The sequence below is a fragment of the Amblyomma americanum genome, chromosome 10 (genome assembly GCF_052857255.1).
Source record: "Amblyomma americanum isolate KBUSLIRL-KWMA chromosome 10, ASM5285725v1, whole genome shotgun sequence".
NCBI classification, from domain to species: Eukaryota; Metazoa; Arthropoda; class Arachnida; order Ixodida; family Ixodidae; genus Amblyomma; species Amblyomma americanum.
The window spans coordinates 134,449,867-134,475,459 of NC_135506.1; the positions used below are offsets into that span (position 1 = coordinate 134,449,867).

The following is a 25,593-nucleotide window of genomic DNA, read 5'->3' on the forward strand; positions in this document are numbered from 1 at the left end:
TAAGGTGAAGCTGCAACGATGTGCTGCAGCTAAGAAGCGGCGGCGTGCGGAATAAAGGGATAAAGAGCGGGGACAACGTTTAGCTAAACGGCGTGCACATTGTAGTCGTTATGGAGAGCGCAAAAGAGGCGCAACAACGACAGAACGAAGCGAGCAAGAGACAACGCGCTCAAGAGACGCCAGAAGAACGCGCCGCAAGACTCGAGGAGCGTCGTAACGCAGATGCGGCTAGAAGAAGTGACACCTCCCTTAGTGACTCTTCAACTGCGGAAGAGACCGCTTTGAATTCTCGAGAGCGTCGGAATGAGACGATGCGTGAACGACGTGCCGAGGAAACGAAGCTTTCGCAGTTTGACTTGGGTTAACCAGAGCTAAACCACAGACAATTTTTATTGAAAATGATGCAAGGTATTTCCGTGCAGGTACCGGAGCAGGTTCGTGTTCTAATTGTTTTCGGTCCGCAACTTGCATAAATATTTCTCTCTTGTCGCCGTGTCTTTCCTGCAAAATCCGTGTCCTTGAAGCCCTCTTCCCAGCACCAGCCTACAGCAAACGGTGAACATCCACCTATGCCGCCGGTGTTGAACACCTCGGGCAAGTGGTGGGTACCACGTGTTGAGAGCCGCACCGACACGCGACCCAGCCTTCTTCGTTCTAAGGTATACCTCCTCCAATCTCCTTAAATTATGAGAGAGAGGAAAAGTGGGCGGGGGAATGAGGGCACGTATATTTTTCCTTAAAGGGACTATGCAACGAATAAAAAGTCACTTGTAAATGTTTTCAATGCTTAGAAATAATGCTAAGAAGCATTCACACCGAGTATGAGTCTTCAGAACTGAGCCGGCAATTTATTATGAACTTTTAAAAACCGTGTTTTTCAAAATTCGCGGGCCGTTTGGTGTACTCGTAGTGACCTATTTTGGAACTAAAATCGTGGAACAAAGACGTCACTGTACCATGACGTCGCCAGGCCACCACACGCTCTCATTCGCTGGAGCCACGGCAGCCACGATGTCACGGGCACACTTCCGGTAGCCGTGAAAATCGTCTGCTCGTGCCGCCGCGCCAGCTTCTCGGGCAAGCGCGAGCCAGGGCATTGCCTTCGCGCATATGGTTTCAATTTTCCTCTGCCGCCTCCTTCTGTCGTAAGTTCCGGAGCCACTCGCACGGCTCTTCGTGGGCACGCATAGGGATCGATGCCCATCGCGGCTGTAAGAGCGAGCAGTCGCACCTCGAGGTCCGGGTTTATTACTGCTAATTACCACAGATGACAAGCAAAGAAACCCGACGCGCGCCGCAATCCAGGAAGGAGAAGAGACCGGAGAGATGCCGCCACGCCGCCGACGCTGCTGCTGGGGGCTAGGAGCCACAACCGGAAGTTGCAAAATAAACGTCAGCGGTTGACGTATTCATGGGCGGGGCCCAGTCCCAGAGCTGTTCTCTTTATTTTTTTCTGGTGCTCCTCGTGTACGAGTTGAGGGGGAAGAGGATGAGCGCAATTTTTAATCGTCTATACCTTCGCTGTTATTTATGCTAGCTCAAAAATTCTTGCACTGGGGTGACGAGTGATCGAATGCCTATCTCTGGTCTGCTTTACGTAATTTCGATTTTATTTATTGCATAGTCCCTTTAAAGAGGATGCTAAGATGTGGAAAGCGGAGCGAGCATCAATGGGGAGCCTGGTGGGCGATGCCATAGTGTTTGAAACTTCATGTGCAAGACTGTCTAGTTTTTTTTTTGCGCAGCGTTCTCAGCATCGATCTTGTTTATCGCTTTTCTGGATGCGTATCCATGTTTTCTTATTGAGTGCATGGATCTCCTTAGTTTCTCAAAGTGTCTTTGTCACTCTTTTCAGTTGTTTTGTGGCTGCTAAGGAGTCTGTAAAGATTTGGGATTCTTTTGTCAATCAATCATTCAATCACTATTTTATTTCTTCCCCAGTAAAAGATTAACGGAGGACGAGTAGTGCTCGAAGAAAAAGTGGAAGTTTCCACTTGACGAGCTTCGAGCCCCCTATTTACAAGGCATATACAGTCGAAGATATAGAAATATACATCTTTATACATTAGAAAGTGTAACAATCAGTACGTATAATATGCAATACAAAATAATATACACTCATTCCCGAGCCCAAATAAAGGTCAATATATACAAGGCAGCCATGGTAGCACACCAATTTTACAATGGAAAGAGAATTTCCAGAATACATGAAACAATTTCATACACCGTCACTCTCGCGTTACAAAGAAGGACTTAAGCATATTGTTGTTAACGGTGCTCATGTTAATTCCTTGACAATGAAGGTGGTTTAGTAGGGCCGGTAGAGCATGACGGAGCATTTTGTTCAGATAGTTTTAAACGTGAGTGAGGAATTTTCCAAATTAGATTGGTGCGTGTATTGTAGTGTCGTGTTTGAGGGGTCAAGTTAGCAAGAGCACGGAGAATTTCATGCGAGTCATGCATATATCGCGTTGCAAGGTAGAATAGGTACATATGATGGATGGAAAGAATGTCAGATTTAATGAAAAGTTTGGGCGTGTATTCACTATAATGAACATTTGCTATGCCGCGGATCGCTCTTTTCTGTAGGACATGTATGCGATTTAAATTACCAATTGTTGTTTTACCCCACACTAAATGACAGTAGTTAACATGTGAAAGGAAAAGTGAATTGTAAATGTGTAATTGAACGGCCATCGGTAAGTACGAATTATATTTAGTTATGACCCCAGCAGCGTTTGCTGTCTGTGTGGTCACGTGATGAACGAGCGCTTCTTAGGAAATATTTTTGTAAAAGTGGACACCAAGACATTTGAAAGAATCTACGATTTTTATATCTGCGTCGCCTAAGGTGAACGTCATCTCTGGAGCGCTGGCTGCTTGTCTGGTAGTGAAAATAATTGGCTTTGTTTTATTAACATTAATCTGTAAAGAATTTATTGCGCTCCAGGTGGCCAGTTTTTCAAGAGTGTTGTTTATTTCGGATTGAACGGAAAGATAGGAACAACTGCGAAAGAATATCTTCGTGTCGTCTGCATATGTTACGTATTCTTCGTTGCAACTAATGCTCGTAATATCATTAATGTACAAGTTAAATAATAGGGGGCAAGTATTCTCCCTGGGGGACACCTGCTTTTATTGGTTGGCAAGTGAATAAAATTACCTCCATGGAGACGCACTGCATTCTGTTTTCGAGGTAAGACTTTAAGAGTTCGAGAGGTGTTCTACGTATTCCATACACTTCCAGTTTCTTTAACAAAGTAACATGGTTTAGGCTATCGAATACCTTCGAGAAGTCTATATTGACACCTGGAATTACATATTTTTATTCGATTGCTTTCAAAATTATTTCTTTTTTGCCAAAAGAGCATATTTTGTGGACAATTCATTTTGTGAAGCCAAACTGAGTGGGATGAATTAAATTATGTTTAGTTGCAAACTTGGTAATTCGTGTGTGTATGAGTTTTTCTAGCCCTTTCGAGAAAACTGGCAAGATGCAAATTGGCCGATAGTTGCAAATTGGCCGATAGTTTGACAAATTATTTTTGTCCCTGTTTTAAATATAGCGACTACCTTAGCGATTTACATCCTCCTGGGGAAAGTGCCTGTTGAGAGGGAGATATTGTATAAGTATGCGAGTGGCGACAAAATGAGGTCTAGTGCATTTTTTACTGGTCTCATTTGGATATTATCAATATCACAAGCAAAGCTGTTTTTCAGTGAATGGTACACGGCACAGACCTCAGTCTCGCTTGTAGGGTCAATTTAAAGACTTTGTGGATTTCTAATCATTCCATTCATTGCCTCCGAGGAATGTGTGCTGGTGACCATGTTTACAAAAAAGGTATTAAATTCCTCTGCTAGAGGAGCTTCCTTAATGACTTTATTGTTCAATATGGTTTAATTCATATTTTCCTTCACAGGAACTCTATTTAGCAGTACATTAATTTTTTCCTTATATGTTCAGATTTTGGGCCACTACCAACTCCAAAGCAGTTACATAAATAATCTTGTTTTGTCATTCGCAGCCTAGCATTTGTTTTTTTTCTATGCTTTTTTAAAAATTTCCGTCTTTCAGATTGCGAGTGTTCAAGAACCTAGTAAATAGCCTTTTTTTCATATTAGTCGCAAACAATCGTTATCGATTCAAGATTTTCGAAATTTTCTCTTTTTTTGCAAGGTTTCATTGGAAATGAACTTGAGTAGACATCAATGAACAATCTCAAAAATACTTCACATGCATTATCGGCGGTCGGGGAGCTTTACACTGGTTCCCAGTTTACCGCCCAAAGGTTTGTGAGAAATGTGTTCAAAGTTTTTTTCATTAATCTCTTCAAATGCTTTAATTATATCGGCTCCGTCCGTGTGTTTCCTTATGGTTTTTTTAGTGACTAAGAAAATAGGCAAGTGGTCACTTATGCCGGACGTGATAACGCCACCGAAAACTTTGTGTTCAAGTATGTTTGTGAAAGAGACATACAATAAGGTACACGACGTTGTTGTTATGCGTGTAGCGTCTTTGATCACATTATGCCAGGAGTGTGATGGGAGTATGGTTTCTAAGCATTGCTTAGTGTTGGATTTTGTCATCAGGTCAAATTGAAATCACCACCCAAAAACAAGTTGAGGTTGTTATTGAAGCAGAATTGACAACTGAGCTGGTTGGTTTTTCATTTTCAAAAATTATATAAAGCGCACTTAGGACAACAGACAAGGGTTTGGTCTCCCTTGTCTGTTGTCCTAAGTGCGCTTTATATAATTTTTGAAGAGGTTGTTATTGCTTGCATTGTTAAGGATGTCTTCAAGGTGACTAAGAAAAGAGTCAACTACTCCATTAACTTAACAAGGTGATGGTTCGGGCTAGTGGGTATGCGTTATGATCCATAGCGCAGCAACAAAACAGGGGACAAACACAAGCGCTTAACTTCCACTACGGCTTTATTTGGTGCACACAGAACTTATACATGAAGAAAAGAACGATATCTGTCAGATTATAATAGAATATTTGTGAACAAAAGCTTAAAAAGCACATGCAGCACATTTCACCGGTTGGCATACTGCTCCGAGTCCAAAAAAGTCGTATCTTTCTTTGTCAGCGACAATGACGGACTGCTGACGCAGCTTTCACGTCCAGCTCTTTCGATTGCGGCAGCCTCGATAAATTCCGTTGTTAATCTATCCGCATTTCTGCCAATCACCTCGCATTCTTTAAAACCAGGCTTACATTTATGAGCACGACAGTGACGTGCCAAATTGCTGGAACCGCCATCCCTAACTTCCCTATGGTGCTCACTTAACCGCTCATTAAGACATCTGCCTGACTGCCCAATGTACGCCTTGCCGCATGAAAGCGGGATGCTGTAGACTATTCCTTCAGTGCACTGCACGAAAGGCTTTCTATGCCGAATCGTGCAACTATTCTGAACCCTGCTGTCGGGACAGGTGGCCTTGCAAATGCGGGACAATTTTTCTGGTGCAGACATATACACCTTCACTCCCACTTTTTGTGCCACCTTCTTGAGGGAGTGTGACAGCTTGTGGATATATGGCACCACCACTAACTTACTGCCCCCTTCGCCATCAGTTCCAGACTTCTTGGCCTGTTCCTGCTGATGCAAGCTCTCAGCGACCGAAACGAAACTAATAAATGTCTCGGGAATCCTGCTGCTCGGAGGCGGTCCACCTGCTTATAAAAACTACTTATCATCAAGCATGCGCAGGACTTGCTAACTGCATTTGAAAAGCACGTCTTCACGACCCCTCGCTTGACCAGCCTCGTATGTGAAGACAAAAAGGGTAATAGGGGCTTCTCAGCTCTGGGCTCATACATCCAACAAACCTGCTGTCCAGTAACCAGCTTTAGGCCAAGAAACCGAATAAGGCCCTCAACCGGAAGCTCATGGTGATTTTCAGAGGGTGCAGACACTCAGAGAAGGTAGAAATAGCTGTTGCGGCGGTTACAGAAACATCTCTGTGGCTCTTACGAAGGACCAATATGTAGTCTTAAACAAACCTAAACGTCCGAATGACAATAGCAACATCCAGTTTATTCTGCAGTCGCCTGTCTAGACTAGCAAGGTAGAGATCACTGAGCGCTGGAGCAATGCACGAGCCGATGCATACTCCATCTTTTTGCAGAAATACCTCTTGATTCCAGCTAACAAAGGCCGACTTCAGGTACAGAGACAATAAACTCAAGAACCCGTCAACAGACACACCTGATTCATTCTGAAAAGCATCAGCACCAAAGCGATGAATGCAGTCTTCGATACATTCTAAAAGCTGCTGATGTGGCAGGGAGTAATATAGGTCCTTCACATATATTGAAAAAAATTCCACATCTTGCTCTTCAAGTTCTTCTAGAAACAAAACCACTTGTTCTGAGCTTCTAATCAGAAAAGGATCATCAATGCTCAAAAGTTCGAGATGTTGCAGAAATAGCCCTACCTCCTTCTGCCACGTGCCTCGTTCAGATATGATGACACGGAACAGTGCTTCAGGCTTGTGCATCTTCACTGAAAAAGTACATCTCGAGATGAAGTTTTTCCGCCTTTTGGACTGCAAGCGCAAGCCTAGACAATTCAGGCTGTAAACATAACCTTTTTGCTCGTGCTTTCACCTTTCCCAAAGACACGCTTTGCTGCTGATTAAAAACTGAATGAACTCCCTCACGTGCCTTTTTACGGTACGAATCCCATGGAAAAACCGCAAAGCCACCTTCTTTGTCAGTAGGAAGGGCGCAAAGGCTATTGTCCTTTAGAAACGAGATGACCCTTCTCACCAGAACGGGGGTGCTCTTGGGCCTCCACTTGGTGAGGACTTCTAAACCCTCGACATTACACCATTCTTTCTCAAACGAGAGTGCACGGCAGGACACATGTTTAACGAATGACAAGAGCTCTGGCGCACTCTTCTTCGGTTGCACTGCGTACTTGGGTCCGAGCTTGAGGGTTCGTCGCACAAATTCCGGGACCTCGACGTTCCCGAACATGTGGACCTTTGCACCCTAGACTGGTTGCCTACTCTTTTTAACAGCACGCAGGTTCCGAAAGCTGTTTGTCCAAAGTTTCTCGGCTGTTCACTCTATGAGGTTGCAGTACTCTCTCCAATGCCGACGTCTGTCCCAAGGCTTCGTGTACTGTTGGAAAACTTGAGCGCGGAGAGCATCTCTGTGCAAGGTCACCTGTCCCGACAGCAGGGTTCAGAATAGTTGCACGATTCGGCATAGAAACCCTTTCGTGCAGTGCACTTAAGGAATACTCTACAGTATCCCGCTTTCATGCGGCAAGGCGTGCATTGGGCAGTCAGGCAGATGCCTTAATGAGCGGTTAAGTGGGCACCAAAGGGAAGTTAGGGATGGCGGTTCGAGCAATTTGGCATGTCACTGTCGTGCTCATAAATGCAAGCCTAGTTTTAAAAAATGCGAGGTGATTGGCAGAAATGCGGATAGATTAACAACGGAAATTATCGAGGCTGCCGCAATCGAAAGAGCTGGACGTGAAAGCTGCGTCAGCAGTCCGTCATTGTCGCCGACAAAGAAAGATATGACTTTTTTGGACTCAGAGCAGTATGCCAACCGGTGAAATGTGCTGCATGTGCTTTTTAAGCTTTTGCTCACAAATATTCTATTATAATCTGACATATATCGTTCTTTTCTTCATGTATAAATTCTGTGTGCACCAAATAAACCCGTAGTGGAAGTTTAGCGCTTGTGTTTGTCCCCTGTTTTGTTGCTGCGCTATGGATCATAATACTCCATTAGGAGGACGATACATGACAGCTATAAGATACCTTTGACTTATGGCAGTAAGGCAATCTACATCATAGGAAACAATAGAAAACTGATCAAGTACATCACACTCAATACATTTTTTTTTTACGTGTAACAACAGACCGCCACCACCTATCCGAGTTCGATTCAGACAACATGTATTGTACCTGCCATCAGTGATATTATCATACTCTGAATGAATCTAAGTTTCTGTAAGCATTATTACCTCACAATCAAAGTTAAATTTTTCTAGTGGAATATTAAGTAAATCTAGTTAATAGCGCACTGATGTTATATTCATGTGAAAGCACTTAATTTTATTTATGTTCTCAGAGACAGCAATGTGATTTACTTCATGAGGTTCCATCGCCATTCCTGATTACGGCAAATATCTAGGCTGCATATTGATGCGGTCACACTATCTTTTCAACATCTTGCTCATTTCTGATGTGGATTACTGTTGACGCTTCTTCTTGGCGGGCGAAAATCTTTCCGTCCCTTGCCAACACAAATTTCCAGCCACAGGCTTTCTTTTTTCGGCAGCTTTAAACATCAGCTTCTTCAGCGTCGTGCAAACGTGTTTATTTATATATATATGGTTTGCATCTGACCACCCAATGTCAGTAGTGGAAAGCCTAACCTTTCTTGCCCTCTGGAGCACTGAGTCAAGTTTTGATCGGTACTTAGATTGCACAATTATGTTAGGAACTGCATTTTCATTACGAGTTTTAACCTTGTGTCAGACTTCAATGTCATTTGCAATCACGGGCTCATTCAAAGCAGTGCCAATGTGACTTTGTATTATGACAATATTCTCATCTTTTTCTTACTTAATCCCTTTAATTTCTAAGTTGCAATTTCGAGAGTGCTGTTCACTTGTGAGGATTCTGGTCTCATGGTCGTCAAGTTGTTTCTTTGCATTTCGGTACTCATTTTTCAAAGCATCGTTTTCTTCCTTCAGTGCTTTATTTTCCTTCTCTAGCAGCTCATTTTGGTTTTTCGTCTGCTCATACTGTGCGTTTAAAAATTCAAGGCTCTCTTTCACTTCTTTCAGCTCCGTTTTCAGCTGCTGCTCAATCTGTATTTTGAATTCTCTCATTTTTTCCTTAGCTGCTCCTCGAAATCGCGTAGCTCGCTGTAGATGTTATCAAGCTCTCACGCTCAAACACACAGAACACTCAATATTGGCAGCAGCAAGACAGCAGTTGGACAAAAAGAAAAAGAATTAACAAATAAAAACAGATTCCAACCTGTGGCAACAAGAAAAGGTGCGTCAAGGCGTGCGCTCTTCGCTGTCCCCTGCTGCCAAGTGGCCTTGTCCGTGAGAACGTCCCGTATTTGTAGGCCGAGCCCCTGGTGGTGTTATAGTGCCGTGACGTCAGCCAAGGCTGATATCACGATTCCGGGTGCAGCCACGTGATCCGTGCACAGATGCAGATCAGCTAGATTCCGGGGACTTTATCTGTGGCAACAAGAAAAGATGCGCCAAGAGGTGCGTTCTTCGCTGTCCCCTGCTGCCAAGTCTGATGCCAGGTCCCCTGCTGCCTAGTCTGCAAGATTATTTTAGTTTCTCTTTGCAAACGTCTTTCTGCAAACGTGACGGCGTTTGAGGCACCTTGAACGATTCGACATTAGCAGACGATCATGGAGCTGAAAGCAAAGATAGATCATATCCCGGCTTGAAACGATGGTTTCGTGAGAACTTCGGTCCGGGTTTGCGGGCTCTCAACAGTGGGTTATATGAAGCCACTGGAGGCGTTTCCTTGATCACATCTGTAATGCATGGGGCGCGCGGAAACTACATCATGCAAATTTCACGTTAGCAAAGCTCTTCGGTACAACGTACCCAAGCCAGGTACGGCTAAAGCATGTATACTTTGCCTGCAATGGCACCGTGTGAGGCGCACAGAGAAATGAAAGCAGGTAACCGCAAGTCACAAGCCAAGCACTGCTGCTCATCAATGCTGGCCTCCATATCATCGCGGATTCTATTAAGTGCATAAAGCGGATTGCACAATCGACACTTTCGTATAAGTTATACATGTTCCTGTGCATGCATAAATCAGAGGTCTGGTTCTCGGCTTCTCTTTATGACAAAGCTTAGCCTTCTTGTTTGTTGTAATAGCTGCGAATTCCCAAAGATGGGGAGGGGGTCAGCCGTTGTAGGTGTTTGATCTGTCACTGCATTGTACAAAGACACCATGGGCATAACGTACTTTCGCTTCAGAGTTTTTTTTATTGCCTCTCGCTGTGTGATTAGTTGTCAGTATGTTCAGCGGTGCAAATTCCTTGAGAATCGGAAAGGGGGTAAGTTTCGGTAAAGCTGCGATGGCGCGCATTGCCTTCCTATTTATTCTTTCCAACTCCGCCGGTTGTCCCCTAGCCATATGTTGGAATAGGGCCTGTACAAAACGTCTTGCCATCTGCGTTCGCGCACCTCCTTCCCTAGACGCAATGCGCTTCATCAGGTTTAAGGAAGTCGCTGCTGATTTTTTCATCCTTTGTAGTTACTATGTTCATCCAGCAGATTTATGAATGCCCAGGAAAAGGACTCTCAACTCATCAACTCTTCTAATGCCTTATTTCCTATCTTTAGCGCATCTCTTTTAGCTGCCAATTGCTTCAATTCTTGCTTGAAACATGAATGTAGCTGGACTTCAGGGGTGCCAGTTCCAGGCCTGCATCATTGACGTACACTTCTAGAATACTTAAGGCCTGTTGGAAATAAAAATTAAGTGTCCCAAGCTGTATATGATCAGATCAAATCGTGATATAGTCTGCGTGAATAACGCACTGCACCTCCATTTCGGCTAATTTTCACATCGATGGTATGACAGTGGTAATTAGAAGCAAAGATGTTAAAACTGAACCTTGAGGCACGCCTCTGTTTCAGGCGTAGTCATCATTGTCCGTTTTTCTGGTCCGAAAACATCCTATCCTTCACAGTATGTGCCGCTTTTCGGACCTTTAAGGGAATTCCCACACGGTCCATGTTATCACGAAGCATGACATGTTGCAGGTTGTGGTATGCCTTCGCGACGGTGGTAGCCACTACAGTGCATATAGGGTGGCGACACAGGTATAATAACCTCTTCACACAATATGGCCGATACAGTTTCCGTGTACAGGGCCCAATTTGTCCAGCATGCTAGCTTTGTTTATTTTCTGGCGCAAAGATTGTATGCTTGTGTGAAGCTGCTTCCCAGCCTTTGTGGTCGGACCAGCACCGAATGTTTCCAGTTGAGTGGCATTATTACTATTTCCCAAACCTCATTCATTACGTCCAACAGGCTGCGAAGTTTCGTCTCGTTCATGTTCTTGAAAACCTTAAAAGGAACATCGTCATGTCCAAGCGCAGTTTTGCCACTCGCTTCATCGATAGCGGCGAATAGCTCTCATTTCGTAAGTGGTCGGGTTATCCCTGTTTCAACAACCGCATCTTTTGTCGATGGAGGTGGGTGCCGGAGACTGTACATGATTAGGGAAGAAAATGACTGAAGACTGACCTGCAGGCTCCTCTGGCGTTAGTTGTAAGGCCCGCCTTATGCATTCTGCATGATCTCTGATCTGCGGCCCTTTTTCCATACCGCGGAAAGTCCTCCAGAGGGCCGTGTTGGTCATTCCTGAGCGCAAACGACAGCACCATTCGTCCCACCCCTTATGAGCCAGTTGCACTTCATAACGGCGTGCCTCTGCCGTCACTTGGTTCACCTCAATTTTTCTGTGCACGTTTTCACGAGGCCTACCAGCCTGTATTTTCGCCTGAATGTAGCCAGTTGTAGAAGCTGAAGGCCGGAAGTTGGCTGATCTTCGTTCACTGTCGTTGGAATAGTGTGCTCCCTGAGACCCGGTTGAAGGGTAGGCACAATAGTATTCGGGCTAACTGCGTGAGTTCCAGTATCCTGTCGTACGCCATCCCAATGGGTTACCAAGACTTTCCGTCGAATTTCCTTTATTTTTCCAACATAAAACCTCTGCTAGCGGGTACACGGTCACTACGGCAGACATCTGAACCTCCCTGCCAGTGTAGTGCACCGTTGCCTTTCCTCCACATCAGATCTGGTGACTGCGTTTGTGCTGCAGGCAGTGTTGCGAGCCCTTTGGGATTTAGCTGTGTAAAATCCATTTCTGAGAAAGCGGTGTGAACTTGATCAACCCTTTTGGAATCATAATCATCTCCTCAAACAGTACACGGAGAGTGAAAATCTCCACCTATTAGTATCGCGGTTCCAGGGTATGAATGCAGATCCAGAATATCACTCACCATCAACGACGATATCGAACATGATATTAAGACGGTTAGGGCACTTATGAAGCACGTCATAAATGATTCACCAAGTTTGGTCTAGGCGAGCGATAGACATGTCACTGAAGAATTGTTGGTAAAATTGTGGTTTTGCTTTTCCCAGTTCGGCCGCAATCTTGTTAGGAAGCTTTTTGAATACTGCCAACGCTAACGATTCCTTGTTTCTCAATTATGCACACCGTAGAGTTCATTCTTTTCAAGAAATAACTACATTTGTTCGGGGTGGATCCAAGGCTTTCGCGCATGCCTATGAAGAAGCTTAAAATTTCTAGAGATAAACAAGAGCTGTAGATTTTCAAAAACACAGACATAAAGGCATTGTAGGCGCCGTTGGTCGTGCTTTCCTTGAGAACCGGAGAACAGATGTCATTCGGGGTCTTGATACGAAATAAGTCCAAGCTAGAATAATTATTGCTTCGATACTTTATTAAGGGCAGTCGTCGCTTTATTTGAGGAGTGAAGCGCGAATATGCTACGAATATGGGGCAATCATCACTAATGCCAGAGCTTATAGTGCCAGCCGCTACCAGGGGAGTACTAAGATTACTGATGAACAGATTAAAAGCTTTAAATGTCGCTGGAGTTGCGCGAGTAGGGGTAACGATTACATTCCGAAAATCAGATGATGTTATTCTGTTCATTAGTGCTTCGGTCGCAACGCTTTCAGTAGAAAAATTAATGCTTAAATCTCCGCCTAAATCAGCCTTAAACAAATAGTGTATGAAAATTTAGGTCAAGCACACGGTTAACAAAATCTAAAAAAGGACTAGCAATAGCAGAGGGGGGCGATATATACACAAACAAGTATTGGTGTTTTGCAAACACAGGGCCTCATAATTTGGGTTTACAAGGGTAAAATTGGACGATTCATAGCCAAACATTGTGTCCGTAACATAATCCGCTACGCCACTACCACGTTTGCCAGTTAGCAGAGCACAAAAGCTTACAGGCACTTAGATTAGAGGTACTATCCTCTGTAGAAAACCATGTTTCGGTTCTCATTATAACGGTAAATATTAAAGCAAATTTCTCAAACAGCGTGAATGGATCAGTTTATTTAACGAGAGAACAAGCGTTAACACGAAGAACGGTTAACACGCTTAACACGTTAACACGAAGGAAATAAATAGGTGAAATACACGTCTTCTCAATGGTAATAATACTGTTCAGAGAAAATATGGGTTTTATTTATTAGGTAAGGCTAACATTGTGTCAGAACATCGGTGCAAAAAAATTTAAGGATTTAACATGTCATTTTGCATTAAGTAGCACTTGGTTATTGCATTAAAATGTTTGAGGGAAGCCCTGAAATGAAGGCAAAACTGAAGGCATGGTATTTTAAAAACCTTTCAGCTGCGTCCCGCAAGCGGACATATTAAACCTTGCGTTAGCGCATGATGGCCTTGGTAGCCTATATGCCATAAAACCGAACACAAGACAGTAAGTACTCCTGCATAAAACTGAGTAGCTTTGGGGCGTTAAACCCCCATTAACCAAACCAAACTCCTGCAAAAAACTGAACAAAGAGTGAATATGCACCTTTGGCATTCAAGAGGCTGAATCGACCTCCGCTGCCACTGATGTGGTTGATCTTCCTTTAGCCGATGCCCTGTACTGATTGTGATTTCAGTTGGAGGGAATGTCGGTTGAATGGAGATTGAGAATGTTGCATTATAATAACGCAGGAGGACACGGAGGTTACCGAGCACAATGAGCGACGAGCAGTGCCCCGCGTTGAGAAGTCGAGTGTACAAGTCAGCTGGCCGACACAAGGTCGCATCGAGTTCCAGGACTTCTGCGCATCGTACAAGCCCGCCAAACTCGACGACTGCCTCAGTCACATCACATTCACTGTCCAGCCCCGCGAGAAGGTGATTAATTAGCTGCAGTAAATCTGTCCGTGCTGCGCCCTCGGGTCATGTGCACACTACGTACTGTACAGAGATGTCTTTTGGGGAGTAACAAAGCAACGCGACAGTTTTGTGCACATTTCTTGGCTATTGACAATCAATTACAGGACAGCCTACAGATGCAGCGGTCACTCTTAGTGACCGCTGCATGTCGTAATGTGTTGTAGTTGCATTGAAGTGCAGTGCAGAACAAAAAGCGGGGTTTGTTCCACCTGTTTGTTGCTATATTGGATGAACGGCGTACGGTCACTCGAAGTACAATGGGAAGGTCGGCGGCGGCTCTGTCTTGATACATAGTTTGCAGAATTTATCTCTAAAAGCGTATAAGTAGCGTATAAGATTGGATGGTCATACATGCTAAAGGGAAGAATGGCGCCGCATCAAGTAACAAGGACAGCAGGAGAGCACATACACGCAGGCTGCTTGCCATTTAGCAGCGACAATTTCAAGTGCTTGGTTACTTTGCTGCAGTGCTGCATTCTGGCTGGTTGCGTTTGTGCGCGGCGTTTTGCCATGTCAACCACAGTTGTAGGTTTTGGCGCTGCTGACCTTAAGAAGACGGCGTGGGTCGAGACGAAGAGCGCACAGCTTGCGAAAAACTTGATGATTGCTCCTTTTTGATGGTAGCTTTTTATAGCCACGCTGATGTGTCCTTGGATTTCTTTCATTGTAATTGATCTTCTATGAATGGTGCTGCATTGCGTTGTTGTTATCCGCGTTTTTGCCATCCGCCCGACGTGTCTGGTGCGTTTTCGGATGAATATCATTGGGTGCTGAGCGAAGAGCACGCACGTTTTCCCAATTCGGCAACTATTATATTTGGAGATTTTCATTTCAATTGCCGTAGGGCAATCAGGTGCAGCAGCGCATTCTTTTCTCAGAATTGTCTTGAATTTTCATTAAAGCAACTCAATAATCTACCAAAACGATCAACTGAAGCTTCTGGAAATGTTCTAGAGTTAGTTCTGATAAACAAATATGACATATTTTGAAACATAACTAACGAAGAAGGCATCGCTCACCATGTTGACATCACTGAGACCATTAAATTTTGCTCTGGTAAAAAGATAACTGCTAAAAGGAAAAAGATAATAGGAGCAGCTATGACGTAGAGGTAGAGCGCCTGCCTCACGGGCAGGAGGACCGGAGCTCGAATCCTGGTGCCGCGAAATTCTCCACCGGGTTAAAAAAATATCGCGCGTCGATGAAATTGCATAACCTGGCCTTGGGTGCAGCCTGATCTCGGTGACCAGAAACGAGAACGCGCTCCCTCACCAGTACAGGATTAGGCCCCCTGATGTAGTACTTGGCTGCAACATTCTATGAACAAATCAGTTAACCCTCGGTCCTCAGTTCCCAGCGGCTGCGGAGCAACTGACCACGGCGGTGGTCAGACCTCTGCCGCAGCGCAGGGCGCTATGAATTTCTGGCTCCGGACAGGCCGCCATTGGAATGTGAACCTGGCTACACTTAATGCTAGAGCATTATCTACTGGGGCTAGCCTGGCAGTGCTGTTTGAGGAACTAGTGGGCATTAAGTGTGATGTCATAGGACTGTGTGAAGTTAGGAGGACAGGTGAGGCATATACAGTACTAAAGGACGGATACGTACTGTGCTAACGCGGATTAGCGGATAGACGAGAACTAGGTGGGATTCCACATTAATCAGGTGATAGCTGGCAACGTAGAGGAATTCTATAGTATTAACGAGAGGGTCGCAACTGTCGTAATTAGGCTCAATAGGAGGTACATGCTGAAGGTGGTGCAGGCCTACGCGCCGACATCCAGCCATAATGACCAGACTATTGAAACCTTCTAAGAAGACGTAGAATCGGCAATGAACAAAGTAATATCACAGTAATCTGTACTTATGGGCGATGTCAGTGCGAAGGTGGGCAAAAAGCAGGCTGGCGACAAGGCGGTAGGCGACTATGGGATAGGTTCTAGGAACAGCAGGGGAGAGTTACTAGTTACATCGCAGATAGAAATAATTTACGGATCATGAATACTTTCTTCCGCAAACCAGAGAACAGAAAGCGGACATGAAAGAGCCCCAATGGTGAGACTAAAAATAAAATCTACTTCATACTACGCGCTCAACCTGGCATCGTTCAGGATGTGGCCGTCCTCGGTAAGGTGTGCTGTAGCGACCACAGAATGGTAAGGCTACGAATTAGCTCAGGCTTGAAGAGGGAACGGAAGAAGCTAATGAAGAGGAGGTTCATTAACGAGTTCGCGGTAAGAGGGAAAATACAGGGAATCAGGATATCGCTGCAGAACAGATATTAGGCTTCAACTGAGGAAGACCATCTTGATGTTCATACAATGAACGATAATCTTACAGCTATCATTACAGCGTGCGCAGTAGAAGTAGGCGGTAGGACGTTTCGACAGGATACCGACAAGCTATCGCAAGAGACAAAAGATCTCATTACGAACCACCAAAGCATGAGGGCGTCTAACCCTACCGACAGAATAAATCTGGCACAGCTATCGAAGTTAATAAAAAAGCGCAAGGGGGGGGGGGGGGGTAGGGGACATGAGGAAGTTAAATATGTAGAGAATCGAGCATGCTCTAAAGAGCGGAGGTAGCCTAAAGCGGTGAAGAGGAGACAAGGGATAAGCAAATACCAGATGTATGCGTTAATAGACAAGGAGGGCAATGTCATTAGCAATGTGGATAAGATAGTTAAAGTAGCCGAAGAGTTCTATTCAAATCTGTACAGTAACCAATGTAATCAGAACGTTAATGAGAGATAGAGCATCGCACAGCAATGCGTCATACCGCCAGTAACGAAATAGGATGTAAAGAAAGCTTTAGGAGCAAAGGAAAGGGGAAAGGCAGCTGGCTGAGGATCAGGTAACAGCAGATCTTTTGAAGGACGGAGGGTAGATCGTGATAGAAAAACTAGCCACCCTGCATACGCAATGACTTATGACCTCGACCGTACCAGAAGCTTGGAAGAACGCAAATATTATCTTAATCCGTATGAAATGAGACGCTAAGGGCTTGAACAATTACAGGTCAATCAGCTTACTATCCGTTCCTTACAAGGCATTTACTAAGGTAATCGCTGATAAAGCCAGTGCAACCTTAGACTCTAATCAACCAAATGATCAGGCAGGCTTTCGGAGATAATATTCCACAATAGATCATATTCACGCTATCAACAAGGTAATAGACAAATGCGCAGAATATAAACAACCCCTATATATATCATATATATCATATTCACACTATCAACCAGGTAATAGACAAATGCGCAGAATATAAACAACCTATATATATATATATATATATATATATATATATATATATATATATATATATATATATATATATATATATATATATATATATATATATATATATATATATATATATATATATATATATCTACAGCCTTCACTGATTACGAGAAAGCATTCGACTCAGTGGAAACACCAGCAGCCATGCAGACATTGCGTAATCAGGGCGTAGAATAGCCTTATGTCAAAATACTGAAGATATATATAGCAACTGCACAGCTACCATAGTCCTCCATAAAGTCAGCAATAAAATTACAATTAGGAAGGGCGTCACACATGAAGACACGGTCTTGCCAGCGTTATTTACCGCCTGTGTACAGGAGGTATTCCGAGGCGTGAATTGGGAACAGTTGGGAATAAAAGTTAATAGAGAACACCTAAATAATCTGCGATTCGGTGAACACTTTGCCATGCTGAGTCACTCAGGAGGTGAACTGCAAATGATGATCAATGTGTTAGACAGGCGGAGCAGAACAGTGGGTCTAAAAGTTAACATGCAGAAAGCCAAAGTAGTGTTCAACAATCGATCAAGGGAACAGCAGGTCACATATGGGTGCGACGGGCTGGAAGTGGTGAAGTATTACGACTACTTAGGGCAGGTAGTGACAGCTGATCCGGATCCTGAGAGCAAAATAACCGGAAGGATAAGAGTGGGGAGGAGCGCATATGGCAGGTTTAAGGCTTCAGCTTAAGGTAAGGATAACGCAGCTAGTCATGGAAGGAAAACTGTTAGGTGTAACGTTAAGTGGCCGGAAGCGGGCAGAATGGGTGAGGAAACAAACGCGTGTTAAAGACATCTTAGTCGAAATCAAGAGGAAGAAATGGGCTTGGGCAGGGCATCTACTGCGAAGGCATGATAACCGCTGGTCCTTAAGGATAACGGAGTAGATTCTAAGATAAGGCAAGCGTAGCAGGTAGCGGCGGAAGGTTAGGTGGACGGATGAGATTATGAAATATGCAGGCTTAGGGTGGATGCAGCTGGCAAAGGACAGGGTTAATTGGAGAGACATGCGAGAGGGCTTTGCACTACAATGGGTGTAGTCAGGCTGATGATGATGATGATGATGAAATAGAAAATTAGGTGTTAAGCAACGCCAATTTTGACAAAATTAACACTGCATTAGCAGAATTTTCACATCAATTTCTCGTGATTTCTCGCTTCATTGAGCAGAACTAGATCATCTTTAAAGCTGCCCTCCGTAATCTTATCGACCAGTTCATTCCCATGTTGACCATTACCTGTGATAGCGGTTACCTTTGGTTTACCAACCGTCTGCGACGGCTGAGCAAAAAAACAAAACAAAACAATACAGACAGGCAAAACTGAATGGTCTCACGAGTACACATGATCAAAACAGAGCGTGTGAGAGGGACTACAAGGCACTTGTAAAATTTGCTTGGATTAACTTTTGTAGCAATAGCTACATTACGGTAGCATTTCGAGACTTCAGCGTGGCTGCACCGGCACCAATGTTGCTGCGCCGCCACCCCGTGGCCGCCACGCTGTCACGTGGTTGGTCACATGGCGCGGAGCAGCTGCCAGCAGCGAGGCGCCGTGGCTGATCACGTGGTTCGTTGCGTGTCTGGTCACGTGACCGGCCACGTGGTGCATAGCAGCTGCTGCTGCTGGCGGTGCGGCGCGTCGCGCCGGCGAAACCAAGCTGCAACAGCTGTGCGCATGCGCCGTGTCAAGTGGGACGAAGATGAAGAAGGAAAACCCAGCGAAACGGAGCAGCGAAAGACTGACTGCAGTTCAACTGAGAAAGTTCCACACGGCCAGCTGCAGCTATCGCTTCACTCCAGGTTTAACCAGAGCTACACCACCGCCAATTTTCCGTTTTGTAGCGATAGCTACATTACGGTAGCATTTCGACTATTCAGCGTGGCAGCGCCGCCATCCTGTGGCTGCGCCGCCACGTAGTCACGTGGTTGGTCACGTGGTTGGTCACGTGATTAGCCACGTGGTGCGGAGCAGCTGCAGCTGCTGGCGGCGCGGCGCGCCGGCGAAACCGAGCTTAAAAGTTGTGCGCATGTGCCGTGTCAAGTGGGACGAAGATGAAGAAGGAACGCCCAGCGAAACTGAACGGCGAAAGACTGACTTTGGAATTGAACTGAGCAAGTTCCATCCGGTGGAACTTAGCACTGCGGTGTAAAATGTCCCGCCTATCACTTCTTCATGGACTTTACCACTATCCTTTCTCGCATGGTGAATTCTTTCACCAACCACCCGTTATCCTTCAACTTTGTGTTCATCCTTGCAAAGTTAAACGCGGTAACTGGCAGTCATCCCTGTACGCATATTCTTTTTTTACCGCGCAGAATAACTGATTGGAACGCGTTAACATCAGATATGGCCACAGAATCAGATCAAATTAAGTTTTAACATCTTACTCAGGTTTCAAGAACTAAATATTTTTTTCAAGTTGTACTTGAGCGTACTTTTTCCTGCGTTGTCTTTTTCTAGCGGTGATGTGTTACTTATACCTAAAGGTTTCCTGCATTGTGTATTTTAGAGTCTCTTTGTTGATGCCTATTTGCATTATTATTTGTTATTTCATTTTTTCTGTTTAGTGCATTAATATAACCTTTACCAGTACCCCGTACCCCGCTCCCCTTGTAATACGCTCGCAAGGAGTGCCTTTGGGGCTGTTTTCACTAATTAATTAAATGAGAATTTGTGGTAGATGTCAGCTGCGACATTCGGATGATTGCTTGGCAGCATCTAAGAAAGAACGTATTCCATTGTGAATTCTCTTCATTTTCTTCCAGCTGCAAAATGACTAAATGATTATGCATTCGGTTGCCTATCCTTAGCAAGATAACGCATGACAATTATTTTTGTTAGTCTTGAAGAAACGACAAAATGAAATTGGCAGGGCTTTAATGTCGGAAACATGAAGCACAGGTTTTGCATGCCGTGAAATTTCGGTGAATTTCCGTCAGTGGCGCGCATGCGTTTCATATCTCTCTCAATGGTGCAGAACTCTGCTGAAAAATCTGTTGCTCTGTCACTAAAAAACGCGAAGTGAATGCGATCTTAAACAATTGAGATCTGCTAATTTTTGAACACCGGAAACTGTGACTAAAAATGCTTTCGTACACAGTAGGTTTTGTAGGTAATTCATTGTGATACTGCTCTTTTTATGCTCCGTTATTAGAGTAGATCGGAGAAATGTGTGTTGTAAGTCAAGTGCCATGGTCTGCTTCCTTGGCAGAAAGAATCTCGAGGCTCATATCTGATTTCTTTCTTCGCATTAGGCTCACAACTGTCTTTAATAAGGTCAGTTCTTCAATTCAAACTTTCTTGAGTAAGCTTTGATCAAGTGCATGCTTAAATGTTTTCTGCGACCACAAGGCCATTATTTTTGTTCTCGTTTTCGCGCACTATAACCTACTTTGTCATTCTGTGGGTATTTGTTTGTAGCTTCATTTGTTCTGCGTAGCCTTTGGTTTTATTAATGAAAATGTTTTCCTCCATAAGTTCCGAAAGAGAAGCCTATTTGCACGGGCAATGTGCAGCGTTTTTAACAGCAATCGTACGCAATTTGTCCACAGTAAGCAACTAGCTTGTAATAGTCTGCACCAGTAGGTTTTTAAAATTGTCTCACTGCCTATTTGAGCAACCTCTTGCTGCGTCACTATTCGGAGTCTGAGTCGTGTGTTGTGTTTTTCTAATAACGTACCATGACTCTTAATGAAACTTCCCACTATTGATTCTGTTTTATGAGCAAAACTCAATCGTTCAATACAGTGACAGTCCATTGTTACTGGATGGTCGAAAAGCGCTCCAAAGCAGGGAGTCAGTCTTTTAAACTTGTGCCTCTGGAGAAAGGAGACAAAAGACCATTTTCCCCGCCAAACTATACGTAAGGTGTGACTGTCTCTTGTTGTTTTCTTATGAAGGCATATTTTTAGTTATCCACTCACATCGAAGGTGGCGCTGGCTATGGCTATGGCTATGCCTATGCAGCACATAAGGACCGAGAAGTAAAGAGCTTAGACAACAGGTCAAGAATGCAGGTGGCATAAACTGGAAAAAAGCGGAGCGTAGTACTATACCGAAATTTGAAAAGGCATATCAGGAAGGAATCGTCTTACGATAATTCAGAAGGCAGGGCCCTATTCTTTCAACCTAGATCAGGGTGTCTTATAAATCGCAGCTACCAAACGAAATATAACGAAGAAGATTACACATATGCAATGTGGTAAATCTGTAGGAACAACTCAACACTTTTATCTCGAATGTTATGCATTCATCCGCATGACGGTGCGGGAACAGTCTCCCTAAGACCGTAGGGTTTATGATGATGATTATGGATTTTTATGGCGCAAGGGCATCTACGGCCAAAGAGCGCCATGGCACAAGGTATTTTTCATTTCTCAAGGTGGGGTCAAATACCAATTTCCCACGCATTTCACTCTAAAGAAGCCGATCACCAGACGAGGGGAAACCTTGTACCCATTGTATCACCGGAGGGTGACCGGCGGCACTGGGGATCGAACTCCGCACCTCCCACATGCGAGGCGGATGCTCAACCACTTGGCCACCGCTGCTGTTTCGGCCCTAGGGTTTAGTGATTACAATTGTACTGTGGATAAATCTGCATTTGAAGTTAACCAAAACCGATTGGAAAGAAGACAGGGCGCATAATGTTTGAACTGTAGAATTGAAAATTTCTTTACAGAAGATGATGAACCTATTGACGATTTATAACATCCTTAGAGAATTATAAAGAGCAAATTGAATAAAAATGAAAAACAAAAAGACGACCATGGTGGCAACGGCCACAACCCCGTTTAAAAGGGGCGCTCCTATCTTGTCCATCCAACCAACTGGTTATAGAATCTGCGCTGACACTCTGTATCAACCTTTTAGTCGACGCGAAGGCGCAGCAGCAGCAGCAGTTGGATAATGAGGAAGAAACAGCAGCAGCAGCACTCACACGGCGCCGCGCGCGGTTGCGCCGCGAGTGGTTGCAGGACACCAAACTCGTGCGGGAAAAGCTGCCGCTGCGCGTGCACGTTCCAAGCGGCAGCGAGAAGCTTCCCTGGAGCCTTCGGCTTTGGAAGAGAAGCCTTAGCAGAGTTCACTACATTGCACGTCAGAGCGCAGCCATGGTGCAGTTTTTTTCTTTTGGTGTCTCCTGTTGCCCTGCTGGCTTCAGTAGGTTCTTTTGGATTTCTTGCTTGTATGGATTCCCACTGCGACACTGGTTGGATTCATTTTTCTTGGCGTCCTTTGGATCTCACCAGGAACTAATAAAGCATACCGAGGACAGAGCTGCCTCCAAGACAGAGAGCAATTTTCTGTGCACACTAAATTATCGCCTAGCATGTCACATCGTACTGTGCTTCCAAATCCTTCTGAGCGCAAAAGATCCTGGCGCACAAGGCAAGCGGAGAAGAAGGCAAACACAGGAGCGCTTTTTAGCAGCTGAATGCATTTATTTTGAGAGCGTTTGCAACTTCGTGACAAAAAGAGAATGAAAATAAAAAAGCAAAAGATGCTGGACAATTGCGAATAGTGCCGTCCCAGAAGCGTGACCAAAAAAAAAAGGATACCGATTTTTTATGGTAGCTGTGGAGTGAAACTCCAACAGAGAATTCGGTATCTGGCGTCCACAAAGTATGTTTTGAGAAGAGCTTCCTTAGCCAGGAGAGAATGCAGCTTACGACAAGCTGAGACAGCTCGCCGCAGGCATCTGATGGATTAGCCGTAGTACTCCGACCTGCTCACGCCAGACAGGCGTTCCGTCGTATAAGACAGGCGCAGCACGCCACAGACCGCCCTCCGCTCCTGTTGTAGCGAAGAAGCCAAGAGAGAGATGAGCGCGTTTAATCGCAGAACAGCGAGAAATTGTTGGGGTGGTGCGAAACGCACGCGGCTCATGCTGGTGCCACGGACGATCTGTGATGTGAATGCGCTGGCGGTGATGGCGTCAGTAGCCAAGTGGCGGTGGTGGTGCTGAAAGATTTTTATTGACGCGAAAAAAGTAGTTGCAGGGAGGTATGACTCGACCAACGCTTATGGAGCCGGCCCTCATAAACACTACGTGAGGTCCCTAAGTACGAGGCCCCAGTGGCGTAGGCCGCTGCCCGGGCGCGCTCAACCAGGGCCTTTTGGGCCTGTAGGTCACAGCAACGGAGCAGGATGGCTTCCCAGTCCTCCCGGATGCGGTTGGGGCGGGGATAGATAACAGACTTCTTGCTTACATTCACAGCGCAAGGACAAACACGGACTTGAGGGGAGACACCACAAAGCGCCGACTTCAACAACGTTTATTGCTGCGCGCAGCGACTACATATAGCATACAGCGGGCATGCGCAGCAACGAAAAGGAAAGTCATGTGAGACTGGTAGCAGCGCCAACCCGCAAAGGAAACACATCATCACAGGTACAAGGAAGACAACATAAAGCTAAAACCTAAAAGTCAGGACGCAAACAAGAGCAAAAACCATGATACCCTAGTTGGAAATTCCTAAGACCCGACGTTCTTTATCGCCTAACAACACCGAAGGGGTGCTGACACAATAATCTCCTTTTTCTGCAATCTCACCAGCCTCTGCTATCTCCCTGGCAGTTTTGCTGACATACTTATGAAGAACTGTTGTTTTTCCCAAAAAAAGACCACGTTCCTTACACTGTTGGCAATCACGGCAATGTATGCCTAGATGACGGGATGTCCCGATGACACTATTGCTGCGTTCCATGAGCCTCTCGTTTAGACATCTGCCAGTTTGGCCAACGTAGGCTCGGCCGCAGGGCAAAGGTATAGATTACACTACGTTTTTTGCGCACTCTACAAAAGGTTGCCTGTGCCTAACAGTGCAGGAATCGCTGCCAGTAATAGTGGAATTTACCCTCTTGCACAGTTTCGACAGCTTCTCTGGTGCGGAAAACACCACATGCACACCTGCTCTTTTCCCTATTTTTTTTAGCTGGTGGGCGACAGTGTGCATGTACGGTAGTACCGCCACATTTTTCTTCCAATTTGTGTCAGTCCCAACGGTGTCCGGCACTACTTCCCTGCTTTCTTTGAGCATGTTCTCGGCAACCGACAACAAGAGTGAACACGGGTAGCCATAGCCGCTCAACCGGGTCACCTGGCTAGAAAACGCATAATCCAGTCGATGCTCGCATGATTTCGTAAGAGCACTACAAAAGCAAGATTTTACAATTTCCCGTTTGACTAGTTTTGAGTGGGCTGAACCAAAAGGAAGGACAGGTTTGTTTCCTCGCGGTCCATAAGCCCAACACACATGGTCAGCAGAAAAATTAATGCCCAGATCAAGAAATCTGATGAATTCGTTCACAGTCTCTTCATGCGTCAGGATTAGTGGATGAAGGCATTCGGAAAACATATCAAAAATACTGAACATGCTAGCCTGATTGGACATATCCTGTGAGTTGGTAAAAACGAGAAAATGATCAACATATCTGAAAATGCCCGCAACACTGGAACCTTCACTTCTGCGTTTCAACTCTCGGTCCTGCTCCGCTAGAAAAACGTCGCTCAAAACAGGAGCAACGCAGGAGCCAATGCATATTCCGTTTTTTTTTTTTACTGACGATGTTACCTTCCCAAACAGCGAATGTAGACTTGAGGTACGTTGAAAGCAATTCTAGAAAGTTATTTACGGACAGACCACAACTGTTCTGAAACGGAATCACTCCGTGTCTGTCAATGCAGTTCCTCACACTGATCAACAGGTGGTCCTGAGGAATAGAATAATAAAGGTCTTTAATGTCGACTGAAAAAGCCGACAGGTTCGCCTTTGGCCTGTCCTTAAGAAATCGAATCACCTCGTCAGAGTTCTTCACCTTAAAAGGGTCGTTAATCGTAAGAACATTTAAGTTTTGCTGCAGAAACCTTGCAAGCGACTTCTGCCATGTCCCATTCTCAGAAATAATTACCCGCAATGGGCAGTCCACTTTATGAGTTTTTGCAGCGAAGAAAAGTTCCATCCGAGCTTTTCCGCCTTGTCTATGGACTTAACAAGCTTATCCAAATTCATGGAGCTGCATAATCTTTTTGCCGCCCTCTTTACACGCCCCAGACGTACCTCATTTCTCCTATCAGACACCGAGAACACCGCTTCCTCTGCTTTTGGTTTATACGTGTCCTCCGACAGCACCACAAAGCCTCCTTCCTTGTCACCGGTTAGAAGCGCTAAAGAATTATCCCGCTAATAAGACACAGTTCGGCGGCTGCCTTCTTTGGCTCCACGGCGAACTTAGGTCCGCCATGGTGAGGCAAGTGTCAAGTCTTGTTCCTGGCTCGGAGAGTGTGAGATGCC

At 44.9% G+C, this 25,593-nt stretch overlaps 1 protein-coding gene across 7 annotated transcripts in view; it reads left to right on the forward strand.

The window, feature by feature from the left end:
- Positions 1-25,593, forward strand: part of LOC144107794 (multidrug resistance-associated protein 1-like) — a 592,391-nt gene that overhangs the window by 481,414 nt on the left and 85,384 nt on the right. For 6 of the 7 annotated variants that reach the window (XM_077640975.1, XM_077640978.1, XM_077640976.1 and 3 more), the window contains one exon: positions 13,763-13,948. The exons of the other annotated variant lie outside the window; for it this stretch is intronic. In XM_077640975.1, coding sequence (XP_077497101.1) covers positions 13,763-13,948 — 186 coding nt within the window. The remainder of the gene's footprint in view (positions 1-13,762; positions 13,949-25,593) is intronic. 7 annotated transcript variants of the gene reach the window in all.